The sequence below is a fragment of the Taeniopygia guttata genome, chromosome 19 (assembly GCF_048771995.1).
Source record: "Taeniopygia guttata chromosome 19, bTaeGut7.mat, whole genome shotgun sequence".
In the NCBI taxonomy this organism is placed as follows: domain Eukaryota; kingdom Metazoa; phylum Chordata; class Aves; order Passeriformes; family Estrildidae; genus Taeniopygia; species Taeniopygia guttata.
In genome coordinates, this window is record NC_133044.1 from 4,911,135 (window position 1) to 4,935,828 (window position 24,694).

A 24,694-nucleotide genomic window follows, 5' to 3' on the forward strand; every position below is an offset into this window, starting at 1 on the left:
CTGCCTTGGGCAGAGCTAATTAGAGGGGAGTGCTGCACCCAACCACTGACAACATCTGCTACGTGCGTTTGCTTTTAAATAGCCTCCTCTCTAAGGAGGTTGAAGCCTTTTAGCCTTTTACTCTAAATCTTTTTAATTCACAGCTTGGCTTTACCCTTCCTGTAGCAGATTTTGTGAAGGATGCATTTTGATAAGAAGGGAAAAAACAAAGCAAACAAAAAACCCTTTTAAGCAGAGCTGAGTGCAGATAGTTCCAGTCATGAAACATCAGCAGCTGAGCTTGGGAATTATTCCATGGCTCTGCATGTTCAATGATTAGAGAATCTGCTTGACAGCTCACAATATGAATTGACTGAAATACCTGAGGGGTGGCATCCTCTCTAACAGATTTATATATTTATTTGCACTACCTACAGCTCCTTTTAGGATAGGTGCCCAGCTTAGTCCATTGAGGAACAAAATAATAGAATAATTTTAGACTGGAAAGAACTTGTGGAGATTACTGGTCCAACCTCACTTCCGGGCAGGACTAATTTAGATCAAGTCACTCAGTCATTGTCTGGTTGAGTTTTAAATATCTCCAGGGATAGTTTCACAACCTTTTGGGACCCCTGTTCCAGTATTTCACAGCACTCACTGGGAAAAAAAAAATTTCCCAATAACTCATTGGAATTTCCCTTCTTCCAGCTAATGTCCACCGTCTCTTATTCTTTCACTTTTCCCTAATGCTGGTAAAGGCTGTGCAGTATTTTTGTTAGAATGCCCTTATCTCAGGCAGGTGGGTGGGAAATGAGGTGGGGTTTTCACACTCTTGGTGTAGCTGTGATCATAAATAATTCTGTGTGAAAACAGATGAGCTCAGAGACAGCAAAATGTGCAACTTCTGTTTGCAAGGGCTGGGAACTGAGGGCAGCAGTGCCTTCACTGTGTCCTTTAGAAGGCTCTTCCTTGGGTAGTGCAGGTTGTTTTGTAATAAGGACCTCAGAACTTCCAGGTAAAGTGGGGGGTTTGGTGCTGGATGCCTCCAAAGGAATCTGGAATAAAATACTGCTGAGCCAGGTAGGACAGGGCTTGGTGGAATTGGAAATAAGTGAAATTTAAGGTCCCTTCCAATCCAAACCATTCTGTGATTCTAAATCCTTGTGAAGGCAAACTGCATCCAACCCTGGACTCCTTATGGCCCTGTGATTTCCTGAGGGGGTGTTTCAAAGTGTAACATCAATGCCAGGGTTGGGATTGGGTGTTTGTTGTGTTTGGGGTGAGCTGGGAGTGGGTTTGGGGAGCCCTGCCCACGCTGCTGTTCCAGCACAGTAACCCACTGTCCCAGAGCTCGTCTCTTCCTGTCTGATGGCTGTGGTTTGTGTGCTGGGCTCGGCCCCAGCTTTTCCAGTGCCTGGGATTACTTTTCTTTCCGTTTTTCCCTGTCACTGGGCAGCGGGAACTCCGCAGCAGAGCGCAGCTGATTTCCCTGGGACTGCCTCTGCTGGGCTGCTCCTGGCTGGGAGGGGAGTTCTCCTTGGAAAACGCCCTCTCCACATGCTCCAGTAGGAGCTGGTGGGAGGGAGGGAGTTCTGACTGCACTGAAAATGCCATGAAAAAAAAAAAAAATTAAAAAAATAAAGCAACTGACAGAAGAGAGAAGTTGTCTTCAGATCGCTGCTTTTTGCAGCGGCGTAAGCGAAGGCTCTGCGAGGGCTGCAGGAGGCAGAGATGAAGTTCCGAGGCGGGGTAAGGTTTATTTTACTCCTTTGGTGGTTTTGCAGCTCTCAAATGCGTGTCTGGTCTCAGAAGAAGAGAGAAGAAATATTTTCAGGCTTTCAGCAGGGAAGTGAAATGCTTTGAGAAGGCTCTCTTCATTTAAAAGTTGTGTGAAAAGGGGTGAAATGAGCTAAAAACTCAGGGAATACCTGTTTGGAGGAGGAGGACAAGGTGGGAGTTGAGAAAGTGGGAAGAGAGGGGAGAGCTGTGCTCTGCTTTAGGAGGGAAGAAAGGGTGGAGCTTTCACTTGGGCACAAGGATGTGAAGGGACAGTCCTGGAGCTGGGCTTTGCTCCTCTGCTTCCCAGGGCTTCTGTCCCATTCCTGCCATCCTAGGGAATGGCAGGAAGTACCTGCTTGAGGATTCATTACCACTCAGCTCCTCCAGGCTGTTTTAGTTTAGGAAAACTTTGTCCATGCTTTAGCAGCAGCCAGAACACCTGGCCCTGCGTCCTGCATGGGACAACCCCGGGCTTGGCAAAAGGAGTTTGTGGCAAAAGATTGGCAGGATTGGGATTGTTACCTGGAAAAAAATATGAGGACAAGAGGAGGAAAAAAAAAAATAACAGTGCCACAGAAAACACAGAACTCCTTTTTCTGTGTTGTGTAGCATGGGAACAGGGACGCTGAATTAAGCTAAAAATTGCCAAAGATATGCAAAGATTATTTTCATACAGTGAATAATTGGGCCATGGAATTCACTGACTCTGGAAGATGCTGAGGTCAAGAATGAGGGAGTGTTATAAAAAAAGTGTGTGAGCTTTTGCCTGGATAAGAATGCTCAAGGCTTTAATTGGTAAAGTGACCAAATTTAGGAAGGGTTGAAAACGTCATTTCTGTAGATTGGAGCAATTCTGTGTTAAAGAAGAGTTACCATGGGGCTGGTGTATCCCATACCTGCTCAATCCAGAGATCCTTGCTTGTTTTCCCAAATATTCTAGTGCTGACCACTGAGAAAATGATGAAGGGCAGGGCAGAGCTTTTGGAGAACCTCCTGAGTCCTCCTCTGTGGAAGTGGAGGTGCCAGGGCTGCACAGGCTGTTCCTGCTGGTATCTGGTGTGCTGGGGCCAGCCCCCGTGCCCAGCTGTGGGCCTGGAGGAAGGCTGGCAGAGGTGGCAGAGGTGGCAGAGGTGGCAGTGGGATGGGCAGAGGTGGTGCCCGGGGTGGTGCCCCGTGTTCCCCGCGGGAGCTGTGGGTGTGGAGGTGCCCTTTGCGTGGCCCCAGAATGCTCTGGAGCTCTCTTTGGAAAGTTTGAGTCTGTGAGAGGGCTCTGTGGGGGTGTGGAATGCAGTGGGGAAGGGAAGGGCTGCCAGTGGGACACAGGGCATTGCCAGGGCACGGGGCACAGGCAGTGCCCCAAAGCTGCCGGGGGCACAGGCAGACCCTGGCTCTTCGTGTCTGAGCTTCTGCCACCCTTCACCTGCTCAGCTGCTCTGGAAATCAGCATCAAAACTCATTTGAAAGGGCAGCAAGCTGACGTTTTGCCTTTTTTAAAATGCCTTTTTGAAATCTGTTTGTCCTCTGAAGCTGCTGTGGGATGCCCAGGCCTGTGGGCACAGGTCTCCTGAGCAAACTGCCACCAGCAACATCTTTGAACCAGCAGCAGCTTGTGCCATCTGTTCAGGAGCAAAAATGTCAGCTCCCTAAATATAGAAATTCTGTGTATTTACTTTTCCAGCCCTGGTGATCTTTCTTTGCCTAGTTCATTTTTCGTAGTGCTCTTTTATATTTAGCCTGTTGATTGAAATATCATTACCCCTCTTGATGGTAAACATTTTTCCTGTCCTTCAAATCAGTTCTTACAACTGCATTTTCCTTTTCACTGCTAATTGCTTATTTCCTTACTCATCCCCCCACAAAGTAAAATCTGGAAGGTATAATTATGTTATAAATATTGAACAAATAATATTACCTACTTATTATTTCAATTTGTCCCTACCCAAAATGTGGAAAACATCAAAGAAATTACTTTACAAGAATTAGTCAAGGATGTAGCATTTATTTTTCTTTAATATAATTTTTTTAATAGTGTATTCTGAAGTTCCATCCTTCCATCTGGTTAGGATGGGAAATATCAGAGGGACAACCAAGTTCTGAGTTCCCTGACTCCAGACATTCCATAGCTGGTGATGTATTGGTCTAAAAGAAGCAAGAATAAAAAGTAATTCTGAGAAATGGTCCTTGAGTGGCAGCTGCAAACTAAAGTTGTTCCCTCTAATTCTGCTGGTCTGTGTCACCAGAGTTGTTACCTGCTTTGGTCCCAATCCACCTGACAGCTCTGCTTTTCTCAAGTTGTCTTCTGGGAAATCACCTCATTTGCCTTACATAATTAAAAGCAAAACATAAAACATTTCCTTTTGTTATTTGATTTTTTTTAACTAAACAAGCCAAATACACGTCTTATCAATTATTAGCTGAGGTGGCTTCAGAAAGAGCAGACAAATCCACGTGGCTGCTTGCAGGGGATTTTTATGGGAGACACAGAGCTGCCTCTCAGGGAACCTTCTCTCCAACCCAGCTGTTGACTAACAGGGAGTTGTGTCCAGCATGAGCAGCTGATTTGCAGTGTGGCAGGAGGGAGGAGGATCCTGAGTGGCTGCACTTCAGTCTGGCAGGGATTTGCTGGCAGATTCCGTGATTCTGGTCCACCTCTGCCATCCTCATTGTTTCTTTCTGCATGCAGATGGAAAGAGGAGCTTTCCCATTCTGCACCTTGGGAATTGAGGCCATGGATACAACAGTTGATTTTTGTCTGCTCTGCTGTCTGGCCCATGTTGTATCCAAGCTCCTTTCCCATTCCTAGAATGAAGTAGAAATCAAAGGAATTATTTTTCTTTCCTGCAGCTTTGGCATGACAGTGAAGAATGTCCAACTATCCATGAGACAAATGGTTTTTTGCTGCCACCTCCCCACAAGAAGTTCGTTCTTGGTTCAGGCTTGCATTGTCTTCCAGAATCTAATCTGAATTTCCCTTCCCACTCACATTTGGTTCTGGCCTGTTCTTCCGTTCCCGGCTTTGTGACTATTTCTGGAGCCTGCAGATCAATCATCTTGCACTTGATACCAAGATAAAGGTGCCTGCCTCTTCCCAGATGGAGCCACTTCCTGGGGTTCTTCCAGTGAGTCTCCTGAGTGGATACAACCTAATCTGTAAGAATGCATTGCCAGGAGAAAATATTGCAAGATATATTTTTGGGTGTTGAAACACAAATTCTGTTTGTGTTGTGACTTTCCTTTCTGAATCAGTTGTGCAGTTTCCCTGCTCCATACAAGACCGTTCACTTTGAGAATTCCAGGTGTTTTCTCATGGAAAGGAGTGGGAAGTTGCTGGTGCTGCCTGTTCCCTCAGTGTGTCTGGAGTTGAGTTTTAAACCATTCCAGTACCCCTCTGGGAAAATCAAGCCTGGGAATGAGTCTTTGTGCTACGTTGGGTATTCCATGGCCATGGAGCAGCTGCTGGACAAAGCCAGGGGGAGTTTCTTGCTCTGCTCAAACCCCTGTGCTCATGGCAGAGCTGCCCTCCCATTTTCCAGCACAAATTCCCTCAAATTTGTGCTCAGCCTGGCTGACTCAAATCCTTTGGATTTTGCTGTGCAGAGCAAAAGGTCCTGTTTTTCATTTCTGAGGTGTATTAGTTCTCCATGTCCTAAGCAGAGGAAAAACTTTATCATGCTTTGGCATTGATCTGCATCTAAAGGAAAAATATGTGTTTACACCTTCACAATCCCTTGTCAGCGATTTCCCAGCTCAGTTTAGGAAACTCCTTGGTACAGTCTTGAGTGGTTTTGTACTCCCAGGAGCTTGGAGGTATTTGCTGGTCTTGTTGACTCTTGTATGAACACAAAGAAAAGCTGGAACTCCAGCCAAGGTAAACCTGACTCTGCAGGCTGCGTTCAGCAACCAATTTACACCAGCGGAAAGTCTTTCCCAAAATTCAATCCCAGGGCAGAAAAAGCCTTGTGGAAGCAGTGCAGTGGTGGTGATTGCACTGGCCTGGTCCCCACCATTCCAGAGGGACTTTTCCCTTCCTGGCCTTGAGCCACTGTTGTGCTCAGGGCCCTGGAGAAGACATTAAAAGCAAAGAGTGGGTTAAAACAATGTGGGAACGAATCCCTGGAAACAGCACCATGGGGTGGCTTTGGGAAATTTGGCAGAAGTGAGTTTGGGCACTCTGGAGGGGAGTGACCTTCGGGACAGCAGGTTCAGCATGGAGTGAAAGGGGAGATTGAGGGGAGGCACAGGCACTCCTGAGCCCACAGGCACCACGACCACATGCAGACTGCTCAGGTTTTTGCCATTCCCTGTTTGCAGCCTGTGCTGGGTGTGGCATTAGGTATCTCCATCCTACAAAGGTCAGGATCCTATAGGGTGGAATTGCCCTAAATAACTGATTCAACATGCTCCCCTTCCTCCTTTCCCTGCCTCTGACACTCCCAGTCTCACAGGGAGAAAACCCAGAGACAATCACCAGATTCTTTTTTTCCTGGTCTTTGCTTTGCTGATGGAGTTGCACTGGTTTGGTTTGGGGGTGTTACAGCCTGGAGGAGGGATTTGGTGCTGAGCTTTAGGCTAAGCCCAACCTGCCTCTGAGGTGGAAGTTTCCCAAGCATTTCAAGGCAGCAGGAACTGGCCCTGCTGCTGAATCCTGGCTCCTCCCTGACCCTGCTGTGGTTCCCCATCACCCTGTCCCTGGCCATCCTCATCACACGAGGGACCAGTGTGGGAAAATGACCTGGATTAAAACAATAAAAGAATCTGAGTTGGTTTTAATCCCTGTCAGATTTCCAGCCTTTTATTGCACAAGTCCTGGGCCAGTGCAAACCAAAGGTGCAGCTGCACAGAGGTCATCTCTCAGTATCACAGCAGCTCCTCTTCCACTGTGCTCTCCTGGCAGCTTCCAGAAAAACTGATTTCCACAAGGAGGGGTCTGATCAGACCCTCACAGCCTTTGTCCTCTCGATTATCTGGAATATACTCCCTGCCACAGGGCTGTCAGAGTAGTCCAAGCTGATCTCTTGACTGGATGTTGTAAATGCATCTCAGTCAGAGGTGGTTTGGCACAAAGAAATTCATCCCCTGCAAAGACAACACAAGAATCAGTGTTGTCCATAGACAAACTGCTTTAATGGGTAATTAGCTCCACTGTACCACATTTAACCCCCCAGACTGGGTTTTCTAGCATTAATTTACAGCCACCAGATCTGGTGCCTGCCTGCTAACAGAAACTCATCAACATTTTGGTTATTTTAATTTATTCAGTGCCTTACTGTCACATTCATCATTCAGTAGGAACATATGATCATCACTGTGATTATTTTTTCTCAAGTAGTGTCTTCCCTCCCCACTTCCTTCCTTCTGCATGACTGTTCTGTTTCCATTTTGCAACAAGGGTTTATTTCCACCTCCTTTTATGGCCCATGTGTGGATGTCAGTGGCAGTGAAAAAGTTAACACTGACGTTTGAAGCTGGTGGTAGACTTGGACATGTGCAATAAAGCAAAATGTTGGCATGGAGCAGTGCCTATTGCTCAGCTCTGGCTTATATTCGCATTCAGCTTCGGCTTGGGAGGGTACAAGACTGAGTGAATTTTATATTCAGGAGGCTCTGACTGCATCACATCCCCTAGGCACATTTAATTATCACCAAAAAGCCACTTTCAGTCATTGGTTTGGCTTTTGTTTCAAGCTGACTGCAGATTTGAGGTGGTTATTCGAGGGGTTGGAGTTGAATGAGGAGACAAAAACTGGAGGAAACCGAAAGTTCTTGGCCTTAACTGCCTGTCCCAGAGGAGGTGGCAGGAGTGGAATTTTCTGTGTTGTGAGGGGGACGGGTTGACTCTTCCCTCTCCTGGATGTGCACAGCTGGGATCACTTTGTCCTGGCCTCAGGGAAGGGCTGATGAAAGAGCTGCTGAAGTGATGTTTTCTGTGAAAGGCTTCAGGATTACATAAACTGGGATTAACTGTGCGAGGGTGGAAATTTCTTCTCAGTCCTTGTTGAGGCAGCTGAGTTTTAGGACTATAGTTGTAAATTTACCCACTTGCAAAGGAGTTCCTTTCCTTTGGTTTTGCCTTTGTTCTCATTACCTTGGCCAAAACCTGCTCTGGGATTGCACTGCTCTGTAGAAGGATTCCAATGTCTAGGCAGAGTTTATTTGTATGTGATTTAGCTCTATTTTCCATTCCTTATCTCATCACCTTCCTTCTCCAAAGGTTATCCCTTTTCTCCTCACCTTGGTAAAGAGGGTAGAAGACAACAGAGCATTTTGCTGAAGCTGTGAAGGACTTGGCTTGGAAATTTTTGGCCGTTTTAGAATGATTACTTCATGAGAGTATCTGCAGAATTCCTCCCAGGCTGTGTCTTTCCAAGCTTAGAACTCAGGCCTTTCCAGACCATGAGACTAATTGGAAAAAATAAAACAGGAAATCAAATGATGTTTCTTTGTGGTGTTTGAGCCATTAGAGTGGGTCTGGATTTGAGATTTCCAGAAGGAACTGATTTTCCTATCTGAAAACTGCTGGGTTCAGGTAATCACTTCTGCCCAGGCTTACAGGGAGGAAGCCAATTAGAACTGGCAGAAATAGGCAAAACTGCATTTACTAACCATTTACCAAATAAAAAAACATTTACCCAGAAATTGGAGAATTAAAACAACTGCAGACTGAAGGGATTTGCACCTGGTTTGACCCAAATTTATACTTGAATGACTCTTGATTTTATTACTGTTTAACACAACTTCAGGTAAATTTTCTTCCTGACCAAGGCTGGGTTTATTTTTCTCCCTGCACATCAGTGCCTGTGGTTTGACCACTTTTACATCTTGGGAAGGTGCAGAGAGCAACTCTGTGAGTCAGTAAAAGTCATTTTCATCATTGTGCAGGGTCTGGCATTCCCAGGTTGGGATGGATGTCTGGGGTTGCTGTTGATGCATGAGCCTGCTTTAGGAACAGACCCCTCTGGTGTTTGTGCAACATCCCAGAATATCACTTAGTGCTCTAGGGAAATGGTTGAGCAGAAAGGTGCTACTATGAGCAGTTTGCAAACTGAGAAGGGTTGAAGAAGGCAAGGAAATGCACCTCTGCAGGTGTGAGGCAGAGGGTTTCACACGTGGTTTCTCCTGTCTCTGGTTTCTGTGGTGCCTCTCATCTTCTCCACCTCTGTCCCTTGAGTAGAGCTTTCCCCAGCAGGCAGCCACTGAGTCACCCCTGGGTGCAGATTTCCCCTCCCTGCTTTACAGTGAGCTCAGGAGTCAGGAGATGAGTGCTTTCCACAGATGGTTGTGTCTCACCCACATCACATTGAAAATGTAACCTTTAAAGGAGGGTCAGGGGTAGGAGTCTCTCGATGCACGTCGGTGTCACGGTCTAAATTCAGTGGCGTGGGTGCAGAAATGCCCATTTCTCATTTCTTCTCAATTTTCTATGGATTTTCCCATTGGGTGCCTTGCTAAAACTTTTAAATTGGTCAGCAATGTGAAGCTGTTTGCTTCTGAGATGAATCATCATTAGTCATAAAAGATTCCTTACCTCGAAACAGCTTCCCGTTGTGAAATGAGAGAGAGGGGAGAACACATTTCAGTCTCTCTCCTGCTAACAGATGCCTGGGAAAGGAAACCCAAGTTTTATTCTCTTTATCCAATGTTTGTTTCTTTGGTTGATTTGAAGTTATTGGAAATTAAGCAGTAATTTTTCCCTAATGCTGGCTTGTCTTCCCTCAAAGCAATTAGAGCAGACGACTGATGAAGTGTTGTAATCACTGTTTTCAGCAGCAACAGTGGGATTATTTTAATATCTCATTTTAATATGGTTATCCAAGGGTAACTGTGCTGCTTGTGGACTCAGGGAAGTGCCTGCAAACCCACAGCCATCCCAAATTCCCTGTGCTTTTGGCTGCAGGGATTGGGAGCCAACGGCATCCGGCTGACCATGGAGAGCGCTCTGACGGCCCGGGACCGCGTCGGGGTGCAGGACTTTGTCCTGCTGGAAAACTTCACCAGCGAAGCTGCCTTCATTGAAAACCTGAGGAAACGCTTCAAGGAGAACCTGATCTATGTGAGTGGCATGGGGACAGTCCCCAGGCTGTCCCTCAGTGACCTGGGTGTGTTTGCTGCACGGGACGAGCCTGGCTTGGCTCTGCAGCGGGATTTGGAGGTGCTGGTGGCAGCTCCAGCACCATGGGCTTGGGGTGCTGGCTTTGATGGGTCTAGGGACTCACTGCAGTGCCCCTGTTGGGATCTGGTGGCATTGACAGCACTGAAAACCCAACCCCCACCGCATTCTTCCATCTTCTCAATTCACTCTCTTCCACCAACCACAGACTTGAACTCGATCCTAAATGTTTATCAGAAATAATCCAGAATTGTGGCTTGTTGGAAACCCTAAAACCATTTGAGGTGCTTTTTACTCAGCGAGGATAACACGGCTGGCACAACACCAGCAGTGTCACTTTCCCAGAGCTGAGAATTCTCTTCCTGGGCACCCTTGACCTGTTTGGAAACCCTCAGGAGGGTGTCCAGCCTCCAGAGACACCCGAGCTGTGCCTCCAGAGCTCCTGTGAGCTCCCTGCTTTCTGTTCTGTTTTCCAGACCTACATTGGCTCCGTGCTGGTGTCCGTGAATCCCTACAAGGAACTGGAGATCTACACGAAGCAGAACATGGAGCGGTACCGCGGCGTCAGCTTCTATGAAGTTTCTCCTCACCTGTGAGTGGGTGCCAGGGCAGGTTTCACCACTCCCACACAGCTGGGACACGTGAAAAAAGGCAAAAACAGGACCTTGCCCTGTCCCAGCTGCAGCTCTGGAAGTTCTAGGGACAGAGAGGATCCTCTGAGGGTGTGGTGTGAGGCTCTTTCTATTCCTGTTCCTCTCTCCAAAGAGGATGAGTTGCCTTTGCAAGGGCAGTATTTGGAAAGGGAGTTGGTTCCTTCCTGGCTGCAGGAACAGAGTTGCTTACCCAGCCCTGGCAGGACAGGAGTTCATTGTTCCAGGGTTATTTGGGGTCTCTGTGTCCGGGGCTAAGTAGGGGAAAGAGTTTCTGCTGTGTGGGGGTTTCTTTCCTACCTCTGCTGTTACTGCCTGACCAATATTTATCTGGTATTTCCCTTGTTGCTAAGATACCATCAGCCTGTTGGAACAAGGAATGTATTTATTTACATGGTCTGGCTTGGTGAGCATTCCCAATTTCCCATTTAAAAAAAAAACCCAAAACTTTGAGGTTTAAAGTTATTTTTGAAAGCGTTTGAATTTTTCTTGCCAGACTGAAAGAAAAAGATGACTGAGAGCTGAGGCCACATGGCTTCAAAATGGTTTTTCTTCAGGACTAAAGGCCAAATTCTGAGCACCTCTTGGAGGATTTTTTATGTTGTGTTGTGTTTTGTTGGGTTTTTTTTAAGAGATCTTGGAAGAGTAAATGATATTATTTTTGAGCAAACTATTTGGGTTGTTTCTTATTGCTGGCACATAGCCCAGGAGAGTAAACAAACCAGAATGTGCTGCAAGCACAGAGAGGGGGAGAACACCATTACTTGGGAAAGTCTCAGCGCTTCATGTTGGATTTGTTAGGACAAAAATACAATTTTTTCTGTGTGAACCCAGATGGGGTAGAATTAAACTTTAAAAACCCTGCATTCAAAGCTCTGTTCTCCTTGCCTATGGCCAGGGAATGGCTTCTGTACCCTTAGATGTGAATTTTGGGACTCTCTGGAAAATCCTTGGGAGTGTGGCTCTGTTTTAAATGTGCAGTAGGTGCAGGATGATAACAATGCTCATGGATAGTATGAAGCACTGAGCAGATGTGCTTTAATTCCACTTAAATCACACTGTTGCTGATTATTTCTTAGGCTTTCTTTCCTTTTTAAAAGTCCCTTCAGAAGCTGTAAAATGTGCAGCTCATAAGTGAGCCCTGGAGAGCTGTGATCCTGGGTTCTGCTGCTCCCACTGGGAGAACAGAATTTTTTGCTGACTGTTTTTGCTGTTCTATTGCATTATTTGATTATTTTATTGCATTATTTGATTATGTATGCATTTAAAAAATCCTCTGAGGAGCATCAAAATGCTCCATCTGCAGTATGGTGCTCTGGGCTTCTCCTTTTCCAGTAATTAATATTTTTTCCTCTTTCTCTTCTTCCAAACTGACTCTAGAAAGCCAAAACGCTTCAAGATCTCTATTCCAGTGTCAGATAATTCAATTGGGTTTTCTGGGAAGTGCATCACACTCAGAGGAGGAAAGTTATCCCTATGGGTTTGGAACCCAGCATATTCCCAGAGATCTGTCACATCCTGTCCTGTTTATGGCCTGCAAAGGGGACCATAAACATCTTTATTTCCAGTGACTCTGTGCCTGACTGGCGCTCTCGGGGCCATAAACCACCCCATAAAGGCACAGGGGCCAGAGGCACTTCTTCAAATCCAAATTAAATCTGCATTTATTGCTGTTTTCCAAAAGACTCCAGAGGCAGAATCTGGATGGGAAGAGAGGGACATGATGTATTTTGTGGGGTGAGTTGTGTTACCAAGGGAGCTCATTGGTGTTGCCTTAGCACCAAGTATTAATAGACTGGAGAAGGCCAGGGCTGTTATTTTGGTGTGATTACTTCTAATTAATAGCACAGCAGGAGAGTTAAAAAAAAAAAAAAGAAAAAAAAGAAAATTTAAAAAGCCAAGCTGCTAAAATGTTGTCAGGTGTGTGAAGAAGAGAAGAAGACAGGATACCTGCTTGCTCATCACATGTGAGAGCTGCAAATGTTGTTAGGGAGGTTCTCTTTTCGTGTCCTCCTGAGCAGCTGTCACCATTGTCACTCATCCCCTGCTGCTCTCTGGTGCTGCAGGAGTGTGTGTGACTGGGTGTGAGGTCCTGTCTGCTCACAACACAGAAATGAAAGAAAAAGCAGCAAAGGAGGAAGCAGAAGGGCAGGGCCAGGCTCTGTGCAGGGGGAGGAAGTGGGGCAGAGGGGATCTGCAGGATGCTCCTTAATCTGTGGTGGCTTTTCCAGCTCTTCCCACCATCCAGGAGAAGCTCTGGAGCCACCCAGACAGCAAAATTCTGTTGTGACCTTCTGAATGTGTCATCACTTAGAAAATAAGCAAGAAAAAATGCCAGTGGAGAACGAGGTGTTTCCCGAGAGTAAAACTTTTCTGTCCCGCGGGACCAGTGTTGAGAGATCATTTCTATTTAGAAATGCCAGTTGATCTGCACAATTCAGTCGACTTCTACATTTTTTGTCAGGGGAAAAAAAGTCAAAAGAACAGTCTCAGAGAATTTGACAGTTTGTGTCACGACCCTGCAGAAGGCTGGCTCGGTGGTGAGGTGTGACCAGAGGTGTCGGTGCTGTCCCGTGCTGTCACCAGCGAGCCGGAGCTGGGATCTCAGCCAGCCCATGGCCTGGGGCTGTTTTGGGGGATGTCTGTGCCGGGATTTCACGGGCAGACACCTGATCCGAGCTGTTCCCTCCCAGCTACGCCATCGCGGACAACTCGTACCGCTCGCTGCGCACCGAGAGGAAGGACCAGTGCATCCTCATCTCCGGCGAGAGCGGCGCCGGCAAAACCGAGGCCACCAAGAAGATCCTGCAGTACTACGCTGTCACCTGCCCCGCCAGCCAGCAGGTCGAGACCGTCAAGGACCGGCTGCTGCAGTCCAACCCCGTCCTGGAGGTACCTCCCGCGGAATGCTGGCCCTGGGAATGCTCCCGATTCCCAGGGGGAATCCCAGCGGGGGCGCTGGGGACAGCGGGACCCCATGGAGCTGTGACACAGCGTGTGCTGGGAATGCCGGGTGGGCACATCAGGGGAATCCCGCTCTGATTCCCGGCCAAAGCAGTCCCGGCCCTTCCCAGCCCTCCCGGAGCAGCTGTGGCACGGAATGGGGTTCGGGGACAGAGGGGATTTGGCGTGGGAAGAGCTCCGGGTCACTGCAGGACTCTGCAAAGGGGCACATCCCAGTGGGCAGCTCAGACGGGCTGGGTTCGGTTTCTGGTGCTGTGGTGTCCCCTAGTGTCCAGCCCTGGCTGCGTGCAGTGTGCCCTGAGATATCCCTGTGCCCCGTATCCCTGTGTCCCTGTGCCCTGTATCCCTCATCCCTGTGTCCCTATGTCCCTGTGCCCCGTGTCCCTGTGCTCTGTGTCCCTGTATCCCCCTGTCCCTGTGTCCCTATGCCCTTTATCCCTGTGTCCCTGTATCCCTATGCCCTGTTTCCCTGTGTCCCTGTATCCCTGTGTCCCTGTGCTCTGTGTCCCTGTTTCCCTGCGTCCCTCTGTCCCTGTATCCCTATATCCCTGTGCTCCGTATCCCTGTTCCCCTCTGTCCCTATATCCCTGTGTCCTCGTGTCCCTGTGCCCTGTGTCCCTATATCCCTGTGTCCCTGTATCCCTGTGTCCTCGTGTCCCTATATCCCTGTGTCCCTATATCCCTGTGTCCCTGTATCCCTGTGTCCCTATATCCCTGTATCCCTGTGTCCTTGTGTCCCTATATCCCTATGCCCTGTGTCCCTGTTTCCCTGTGTCCCTATATCCCTGTGTCCCTATATCCCTGTGTCCCTGTATCCCTGTGTCCTCATGTCCTCGTGTCCCTGTATCCCTGTGCCCTGTATCCCTGTATCCCTATATCCCCATGTCCCTGTGCCCTGTATCCCTGTATCCCTATATCCCCATGTCCCTGTGCTCTGTATCCCTATATCCCTGTTTCTCTGTGTCCTCATATCCCTGTATCCCTGTGTCCCCATAGCCCTGTGTCCCTATGTCCCTCTCTCCCTACGTCCCTGTGATTTATTAAAGAAATATGGATATTGATCTAGTATCGATATCCAACTGTGACGGACAAAAACTCTCTAACAGTTTAAAGTTAGAAAGTGTATGTTTATTCGACGCCGGGCAGCGTGCGGGATAGCTCCCAAATACACACCGCACCTTTTAGGTGATTACAGAGTCTTTTTATCCATACAAGTATTGAATATACAAAATACAAATGCATATTCATAATTTTGGTACATCCCATTCCTCGCTTCGTATGCTAATCACTCCAAAAGCTATTAAGCATGCGTAGTTTGTCCCTTGAAATGGGTCGGTGGTCCCTTTTATGGGGAGGGGTCCCAAAATGAGGAAGTAAATGAAGTCTTCCTCGTTCTGACCTTTCTACCTTTTCAATGCAAATGTGACAAATGAACTCTTGGTAGAACTCCCATTCCTTGTCTTCAATTGGTTTCAGAACAGAGGAGGCCCACAATTGTCTTATGTTCCTAAAAGCTATTTATCAGTTTCTATATTCTTCATTATAAACCCAGCTAACCAAACATTGTGCTGACAAGCAATTAATTATTAGTTAACTACTAACTCCTAACTTCATCAAGGCCTACTCATTTATTATTCTTATTTTAATTAACTCTAGTAAGGCTTATTTCTAGCTAAAATCTTAACTCCTCAAAATCTCTAAATGCCTTAAAGTTTACGTTTCATTCCCCACTTCTTCTTTGGAATGAGTAAATTCTTTTACTCAATATATAGACCTTTCTTCATCTGCCCAAGACATGTGTCTAGTTTCTTTCAAAACTAAGCCATATGCTTTTGATAGTGAAGTTAGGGCTGTCATTCGTCGTATCATTTTCCAATTCCAAACAAGTATTACAACAGACAAAATCAAGCTTATACTAACTAAAATAAGCAACACAATAATAGGATGAATTAAAGTATTAAGTATGCCGGTTGCTGTTGGTGACCATCCAAAAAGCACATCCCACCAATGATGAGACAAATGTTCTTCAAATCGTTTAAAAACTCCTTTGATGGTTTCTGTGTCATGGTGTATAGTAATTAAAGTTTTTTCCCTGCGTCTCTAATCTTTTTTAAAATTTCTCTCAGTTCTTGATGTTCTAACAATTGAGCAACTAAAGTCAAATTCATTCCTATGGGCACGGGCACTATCTCTTGTACAGTGATTAAATTGGCTTTTATATACTGGTGTGATATTACAGGTGCCTGATATGAGAAGTCACATCCCTCAATTTTAACAAAGTTACAGACACATAAATTGAACTGAGTCTCATTCATGCTTAGATTGTCTATCATTATGGTGGGGCATGCTGTTCTGAGACAGACACAACCTTGTCCTACATATACAAGCAAAGTTGTTCGGTTACCTGAATGCGTTTCAAAGTGGCAAATGCTTTGGTCTGTATCTAAACATGTATCTTTATTACTTTCTAATGTCCCCTCACATATGTACCCAAGTTGTCTCCTCATAGAACAGGGCTCTAGATTGATGGTTTGCCACTTTCCTCTGATTTCTCGCGCCCATGTTCTATGTTCAGAAGGATATAACACAGTCCCTTCATGGTTTAATCCTAGGGGCACTATAGGATGTATTAAGCTCACTGATGCATTATGTATTGTTAAGACAAAGGCTGTTACTTTACTTGTCATAGGGTTATAAGTGAAATTGACTAAAGTCCACCAAGCTTGTAGTTCCCTTTCTATATCAGATGCACTATCCCAAACAATTTTACGGAGTTCAGCAGGGAATATTCCCTCCCCGCCTTCTCTGATCACTGCAGCAGCTACTGACTGCATCCATAGTTGTGCTTGGGTACACCCAAGAGCTAGTGAAACATTTTCGCTAGCTGTGCCTAATGCATTAATTATTAATTTATGGTCTCGCTCTTCAGTATTCTCCCATTCTGGTAATACTTTGGATAACTTCCAATGGTTGTCACCCAGTGCTAGTAGGGAAGATTGCAAAGGTTGCTGTAATTTAACTAAGTCGTTCCCTACTGTTGTTAGTTTATTCATCAGTACTTCTGAATCTATGGTATTTAGCACTCCTAGTCCAGTCCCTAGCAGCCCAGTGAGATCTCTTTTACTCTTAAAGTTGGAGGGCATTTGTTTTTGAAGCCAGGTGGCCCAATCCATGAAAGGATTTCTGAGAAATGGGGCGCACTCTGGCCGGACATCTGAAGCATTTACTTGTATTCCCATTTCTACTCGCTTCAGAGACCATTCCGGATTTACCAGCAGTCTTTGGATTCCCGTTTTCTTAATAGCATACGGCCCAATTTTAGTAATCGTAGGAGCTATAGGCTGCTCTTCTACTTCTGGGATAAGTGGCTGTGGGGTAATAATAGCTTTCTTTTGTATTGGAGGGGTAGTTCTAGTTCTGTTCTTGTGATATTCAACACACACTTGAGTGATATTAAAATCAAGATCATATCCTCTTATTGCACATCCTTCTAGTTTTAGTCTAAATTCAGGACATCTACTTAAACATTTGTCACAGCATTCAGGGCTAATCCGAATGAGTTTCATGGGTGGTTGGTAAGCCTCATGGAACCCATCTTGCACAAATGCATAGTTACATCCCGAAACATTTCTCCCTTCCCACAAACGTGCATTTGTAACCTTTATAATCTCATTCAGGGCCCTACGAGAGTGGGGATCATAGGCCCTTCCTTGACACTGATATATTCCAGTTACGTTGTACTTGTGTGGTATTGCATTGGCTCCTGTTACAACTGTGGCAATAGTGAGAATAGTTACGACCTTCTCCATCATGTCCATAATTTCTATAGGTCCATTTATTCGCTGTTGCAGGTGAGCTTCAACTTCAGCTCGTTGTCACCTGGTGTCACTTTCCAGACTCCCTCAGGAACTTTCTTCACTCGGGAGTGATGGATCCAGGCTTTCTGTTCTTTGATCTTGATTGCAGTAAAGGTAGTGAGGAGCACTAGGTAGGGTCCTTCCCACTGTGGTTCTAGGCTTTTTTCTGCAAAAGACTTAACATATACATAATCCCCAGGTTGTACATCATGTACTGGCCCATCTAATTCTCTAGTCTGAGCTCCAGCCACATATTTTTCAATTTCCCTTAATTGTTTGTTCAGGGCTATTATATATTTATGTAGGGTTTCTTCCCCTACCTGTGTTGGTGTGATTCCTTCTTGAACTGTATATGGTCTCCCATATAATATTTCAAAGGGGCTTAATTTTTCTTTTGTTCTTGGTTTTGTCCGGATTCGCAATAATGCTAATGGGAGAGCTTGGGGCCAAGGTAGGTTTGCTTCTTGTCCCAACCTTACAATCTGTTGTTTAATCAAATGATTCATCTTCTCCACTTGGCCACTCGATTGGGGATGATATGGGGTATGTAACTCCCAATCTATCCCCAGGTGATGGCTAATTTGTTGCACAATTTTGGAGATAAAATGCGGCCCTCTATCTGAGGATATAGTGGCTGGAACTCCAAACCTCGGTATTATTTCTTGCAACAGTGCTTTGGTTACTTCTCGTGCTTTAGCAGTCCTAGTAGAAAAGGCTTCTGGCCAACCTGAAAAGGTATCAGTCAATACTAGGAGATAACGATATCCCCCCTTCTTAGGTAATTCTGTAAAATCGATTTGCCACTGTTGCCCAGGTCCACAACCTTTCCCAATTTGTCCAACTTTAGGCCTTGGGATGTTTTTAGGATTAGTTCGGAGGCAAAGGCTACACTTGACGAGTTACTTGTATTATTGTGCCCTGTAATTTCCTAGCTATAATTTTTCCTTTCAGATGGTTATACAGGGCATCTATTCCCCAGTGTGTTTTTTCATGCTCTTTTTGCACTAATGTCCACAACAAATAGGAGGGCACCACAAGTCTCCCTTCTTCTGTTATAGCCCATCCTTCTTGATTAAAATTTGCTTTTTCTGCCTTAATAAGTTTCTTATCCTTTTTATTGTACACAGGCTTACCTTCAATAGAAATCTTTCCATCTGGGATTAATGTTGCTTCTACTGTCTCCTCAAATACCTCACCTTTGGCTGCGTCTTTTGCCTCTCTGTCCGCCAGCATATTCCCTTCTTCCAATTCAGAGCTCACTTTTTGGTGTGCCTTAATGTGCATGATGGCTACCTTCTCAGGTAGCTGCACTGCATCTAGTAGTCTCAGTATTTCTTGTGAATGTTTAATATTCTTCCCTTGTGAATTCAACAGTCCTCTCTCTTTCCAAATGGCTCCATGTGCATGAACTACCCCAAATGCATACCTTGAGTCTGTGTAAATGTTAATCTCTCTTCCTTTTGCCAACTCTAAGGCTCGAGTTAAGGCAATTATTTCAGCCTTCTGTGCAGAGGTGTTTGCTGATAACGGTCCAGACTCTATTACCTCTCTGCTTGTGGTAACCGCATACCCAGCATGCCTTTTCCCACTGATGACATAGCTGCTTCCATCAGTAAACCAAGTCTCAGCACCTTCGAGTGGGATGTCCTTCAGATCTGGACGGCTGGAGTAGGTGGCTTCAATGGTCTCCAGACAGTCATGGATCACTGGTTCTCCCATACTCCCGCTGAGAAAGGAAGCTGGATTCACAATGTTAGTTACTACAATTTCAACATCATCCTGTTCCACTAGTATAGCTTGGTACTTTAGAAACCTCTGTGGAGAGAGCCAATGTCCCCCTTTTGCCTCAAGGACTGCAGACACTGTGTGAGATACTAGCACAGTCATCTTCTGGCCCAGGGTGAATTTGCGTGCTTCTTGGATGTTCACTGCCACTGCTGCAACGGCTCTGAGACACCCTGGCCATCCTTTAGCTGCCGTATCCAGCTGTTTGGAGAGATAAGCCACTGCTCTCCGGTACGGGCCTAAGTTCTGTGCTAGTATTCCCAAGGCGATCCCTTGTTTTTCGTGGGAAAACAGGAAAAATGGTTTACTTACGTCTGGGAGTCCTAAGGCTGGAGCTGACATGAGAGCCTTCTTTAGTTGGTCGAAGGCTTGGGTTGCTTCCTTTGTCCACTGGAGATCTCTGCTCTCTTCTGTGATCAGGGCATACAGAGGTTTAACAAGTAACCCATAGTTATAAATCCATAGTCTGCACCACCCTGTCATGCCTAAAAAGGTTCTCAGTTCTTTCACTGTCTGAGGTCTTGGGGTCTGACATATTGCTTCTTTGCGATCTTGGCCCAAGGTCCTTTGTCCAGCACTCACTTCATAACCCAGGTAAATGACTGTTTGCCTCACCATCTGGGCTTTCTTCTGGGATACTCGATACCCCTGCAGGCCCAAAAAGTTTAGGAGGCTTACCGTCCAATCCACACATGTTTCCTGGGTCTGGGTGGCTATCAGGAGATCATCCACATACTGAAGCAACTGTCCTTCTCCTGGTGGAGGTTCCCAAGATTCTAAATCCTTGGCAAGCTGTTCTCCAAATATAGTAGGAGAGTTCTTGTATCCCTGTGGTAATACACACCATGTGAGCTGGTTCCTCCGTCCAGTTTTGGGGTTCTCCCATTCAAATGCGAAAATTTTCTGGCTGGCTTCGTGGAGAGGGAGGCAAAAGAAAGCATCCTTTAAATCTAAAACGGTAAACCATGTTAGTTCAGGTGTTAAACGAGTTAACAAGGTATAAGGGTTAGCAACTACTGGGTACAAGTCTTCAGTTACCCTGTTAACAGCCCTTAAATCTTGTACTAACCTGTATGACCCATCAGGCTTCTTTACTGGCAAAATGGGGGTATTAAAATCAGATTGACACTCTTTTAACAGTCCTATTTGCAAAAAGTTTTCTATAATTGGGCTAATCCCTTCTCTATCTTCTTTCTTCAGGGGGTATTGTTTAACCCTTACTGCCCGTTCCCCCTCCTTAAGCTTGATTTGTATAGGTACTGCATTCTTTGCTCTCCCTGGTATATTAGAAGCCCATACCCCAGGGAATACTTGATCCATTATTTTCTTGAAGTTTTTCTCTTCTTCACTTACAGTTTTAAGTTCTTTGGTTATTAACATTAGGCTCAGCAACTCCACGTATTGTTGGTCCTTTACCTCCAAGCTAATGTCTCCATTTTTAAATATTATTTTTGCATCCAGCTGCTCTAGCAGATCCCTGCCCAAAAGTGCAGATGGAGCATTAGGCATATATAAAAACCGGTGAATTCCCCATTGCTTTCCCAATTTATATTTTAACGGTTTGCAAAAATATGCTCTCTCAGATTGGCCAGTAGCCCCTTTTACCATAACATAATCATTTGTTAAAGGTATTAGGGCCTTATTTAACACTGAAAATGTTGCCCCTGTGTCTACTAAAAATTCCACTTCCTTTTCTTTATTCCCTAGTTTAACTATAACCAGAGGGTCCCCTAGGGTAGGGCCCTCCGGTCCTCCTCAGTCCTCCTTCGCGTGAGCAACCACTCTTTCTCCCCCCCGATCGCTTTTTCTTTGTTCGTCACCTCTTCTTCGTTCTGGGCACTGGTTCTTCCAGTGTCCAAATTTCCTGCAAAATGCACATTGATCTTTTCCCAGTCGGGGTGGTCCTTGTCTTGGCGGGTCCTGCTCACATCTTTCCTTTCCTTCCCCCCTTGCTACTGCTACTAATTTCCTCATCCCTTGTTTATATCCTTCCTCCCGGTTACTAAAGACTCTCCATGCTTCATCTAATAGAGTCTCCAAGTCTCGGCTGTTTGGGCCCCGGATCTTCTGAAGTTTCCGCCTGATATCTCCTGTGGATTGTCCTAAAAACAAATTTATTAGTTGTTGTATTCCTTCCTCTGATCCAGGGTCCAGAGTGGTGTATCGCCGCATCGCGTCTCGTAGGTGATCTAAAAAATCAGAGGGTGTTTCAGAGGGACCTTGTTTAACAGCATACAAAGCTGACCAGTTTATGGTCTTAGGAATTGCTCGTTCTAGTCCTTTCACTATAAAGTCTTGATATCTCTTAAGTTGTGCTAATTCATCAGGTTCATTGGGATCCCACATCGGGTCCTGAAGAGGAAATACATCTTTAATATCTTCTTGTGTTGATACACAAGCATCCTCAGCTAAGTCCTTGGATACCTTTAAAACCAACTGCTTCTCTGTTTCTGTTAAAGCATCAAGTAGTAACTGCATGTCTGTCCAATCAGGTAAATGCTGCTTAACCATAAACTTTAACCTTTTGGCAACGCCTATCGGGTCATTTCGATAACCTTTAGCAGTCTTTTCCCAAGCCTCTAAATCTATTGAGAAAAAGGGGACCTTAATTATCCTTGGCTCCCCATCAGAGGCTATAGCTTGCCTTAAGGGTGCTTGTATGACTCCTTTAGTTTGCTTTCTAGTTGTTTGTGGGGGTGGGTTCATTCTGGTTTGCCTTCTGGTCCTTGATGCTATTGGACCTTGTGGGGAAGGCCTGGGACTTGGTTCAGATTCATCCCATTCACTATCACTACTGGGCAATGGTGGATAAAACCTCGAGGGTTCCCCTGATCTAGGAGTTGGTGGGGAAACTTTTGCTTTAATTACTGTTTTTTCCAGGGTAGACGAACCAGAGGATAGGTTAGGGGAGGCTGAAGTTGGTGAGGGTTCTGATTTCACTCGTTCCCTCACCCCCTCCTCTACTCCCCTCCCTTCCTGGTTTCTAGGTGGTGGTAAAAGTGTCTCCACTGTCCCTTGTTCTAAGATCTCTGTTGCATACACTTTACTTGGGTGCGAGCATCTTTGATTTATTGAACATGTGCTGCAACACCGTTTGAGCTTTTCCTTGTTAGCCTTATTATCCTTTTCAAGAGCCAGTACCAGTGGATCAGACGGTGGCCTAATCCCACAATCCCTTTGCCACTCAGGGTGATTTCGAAGACTGAAAAACATATCAGCATAAGTTACTTCTTGCCACTTTTGTTCACGCCTAAGGAAAAGCATTAACTGTAATAAAGTCTCATAGTCTAAAGTACCATTTGCTGGCCATTTCAACCCCCCATCAAGTCTATAGAGTGGCCACCACTGTGTAGAAAATTTAACAAGTTCCCTTTTAGTTTCACTACCACCATAGCCCACCAGTGCTTTCCAGTGTGTTAAGATACACCCTAAAGGGGTTCCCTTAGGAATCTCTTTGCTCTCATTTGCCCCCATGTTCAGGGTTTTTCTTTTCAAAACGTCTTTTGATCTTATCCCAGTTCTTAAGCTTTACCTGGTATTCTTCTGGTACAAAAATATGCTGGCCACACTCAACTCTAAGTATTTCCACTGGTTTCTTCAAAGTTCCTGAAACTCCGTTTTCTAACAATTCAAATATTTTACTGCTACCAGGAACCTCTTGACCAGTCACCAACAAAACTTGTATAACTTTCTGGGTGGCCTTTTGTTCTTTTGAACGACAAAAAGCACAAATTCCAGTCTTAGGTATTAGCCACCTGTACCCTTTTCGGACCCACAAATCCTGACAGACTACACACCGAAATACAATCCACGGATTACAATAACAATCTTTATTTGGGCAGGGGAATACTTCTGACCCAGGCTTTCGATTCCTGTTTCTCCCGGTCCTGGTCATATAGCTATGCTAGCAAACAAAAGGGACAAAACAATTTGTTAGTTAATTTTCACCTTTTCTCCCTTCAAAACAAGGTTCAGAGCAGCAGCTGTTGAGGAAAACTTGTTATACAAAAGAAAAGGGAAAAAGAAAAAACAAAGAAAAAACCAAAAATTGCAAGTTATTAATCACTCATTAAATCAAATCCTCTGTTATGTTTTGCTCTGGGTATATTACTGTTAAAATTTGTTTAAAAACTGTAAACAAACTTTCATACACTGTAGCAAGTTTGCAGTTAAAAGCCAAGCGTATCTCCTGTCGCACTGTAAACCAAGGACAAATGGAAATTTGACAAACTATCAGTCCAGTTTTGACCGAAATTTTGCGACTCCACACTGCACTGAGAGCTGTGTGAACTGCTACTATAGCCTGTTCTAAGAATTTTTGGATTGCTGACCAGATTTCTCTCACCCTTTGATTGAAAATGTTACAAAATGCAAAGTTCGGTTGCGTATTCGCAGCTGCAAAACCAGGTTTCTCTTTTTCCAAAAGGACACGAAAAAAACACTCTGGAGTTTTTCACAACTCCGAACACATTCAACAAATGTTCGAACAAGGTCTTGCTAAAATCACACAAACTTCAGTCAAAACACAACACAAATCTTTCAACAAAAAGTGGAGGGGAGGAAAAGATAAACTACTAGCAAACACTCACTCACTAAACTTGGGGTTTTTTAGGCAGTTGAAAAATGTATCCTGAGGTCACAGAGCCTGAATTCTCTTCTAGTTATCTGGGAGACAAATGACCTCTTAATCACCAGGACTATCTTAAAAGTAGTTTAGGTTTTTCACTTCACCCCCTAGCTATAAAACAAAAATTCAACTTACAAAGCTTTTCATCCAACAACATATCAAATAAAATTTTCACAGTCAAAAGCACACGCTGCCCAAATTCACACAAATACACACAATCTAAGCACCATGCAAATACTTTAAATCAGTCCGCACTTCCAAAGGTCAGTATTTCTTTGCAAAACAAATAACAATTTCACAAACTTCTTACAACTTCAAGTTCACAAAGCTCCTAAAAACACTTACAAAAATTAATAACACACGCCAAATCACACAAATTATAATGCTCACAGCACTAACTCTTACAAACCACAACAATTACAATGCTCAAATAGTTTTCCACAGCCTAAACACACAAAATCACAAACTCACTAAACAAACACGGATCCGGTTACAACACACACATACAGCGCTTGGGGCCACAACCCAAATTGTCACAACAGGACGCTTCGCGTCCCAAGGTTCAGACTAACCACCCAAATTATGGATTACTAAGGTGCACCTTTCAAATTACAAACTGAGATCAGAGCCACTCCTGCTCCAATCTAAATCCACAACACCACAGCCGCTGCCTCCTCTACGAGGCACAGACTGCTAGACCTCTGGTACTGCTACCTCCTCTACGAGGCACAGACTACCAACCTTGCTGCTGCCTCCTCTACGAGACACAGACTACAAAACTTCTGGTGCTGCTGCCTCCTCTACGAGGCACAGACTACCAACCTTCTGGTGTTGCTGCCTCCTCTACGAGGCACAGACTACCAACCTTTTGGTGCTGCTGCCTCCTCTACGAGGCACAGACTACCAACCTCGGATACGAGACGTCTCTCGTGTCTTTTTAACTGCC

General features: G+C 45.2%; 1 protein-coding gene across 8 annotated transcripts in view; it reads left to right on the forward strand.

Moving 5' to 3' along the window:
- MYO1C (myosin IC) overlaps window positions 1-24,694 on the forward strand; it is a 62,510-nt gene that overhangs the window by 23,155 nt on the left and 14,661 nt on the right. For 6 of the 8 annotated variants that reach the window (XM_072937343.1, XM_072937342.1, XM_072937345.1 and 3 more), the window contains exons 2-4: window positions 9,653-9,808; window positions 10,342-10,457; window positions 13,209-13,407. In XM_072937343.1, the coding sequence (XP_072793444.1) occupies window positions 9,653-9,808; window positions 10,342-10,457; window positions 13,209-13,407 (471 nt within the window). Of the gene's footprint in view, window positions 1-1,580; window positions 1,729-9,652; window positions 9,809-10,341; window positions 10,458-13,208; window positions 13,408-24,694 lie in introns of those variants that run through there. The other 2 variants (XM_030288067.4, XM_072937344.1) reach the window with 2 other exon arrangements.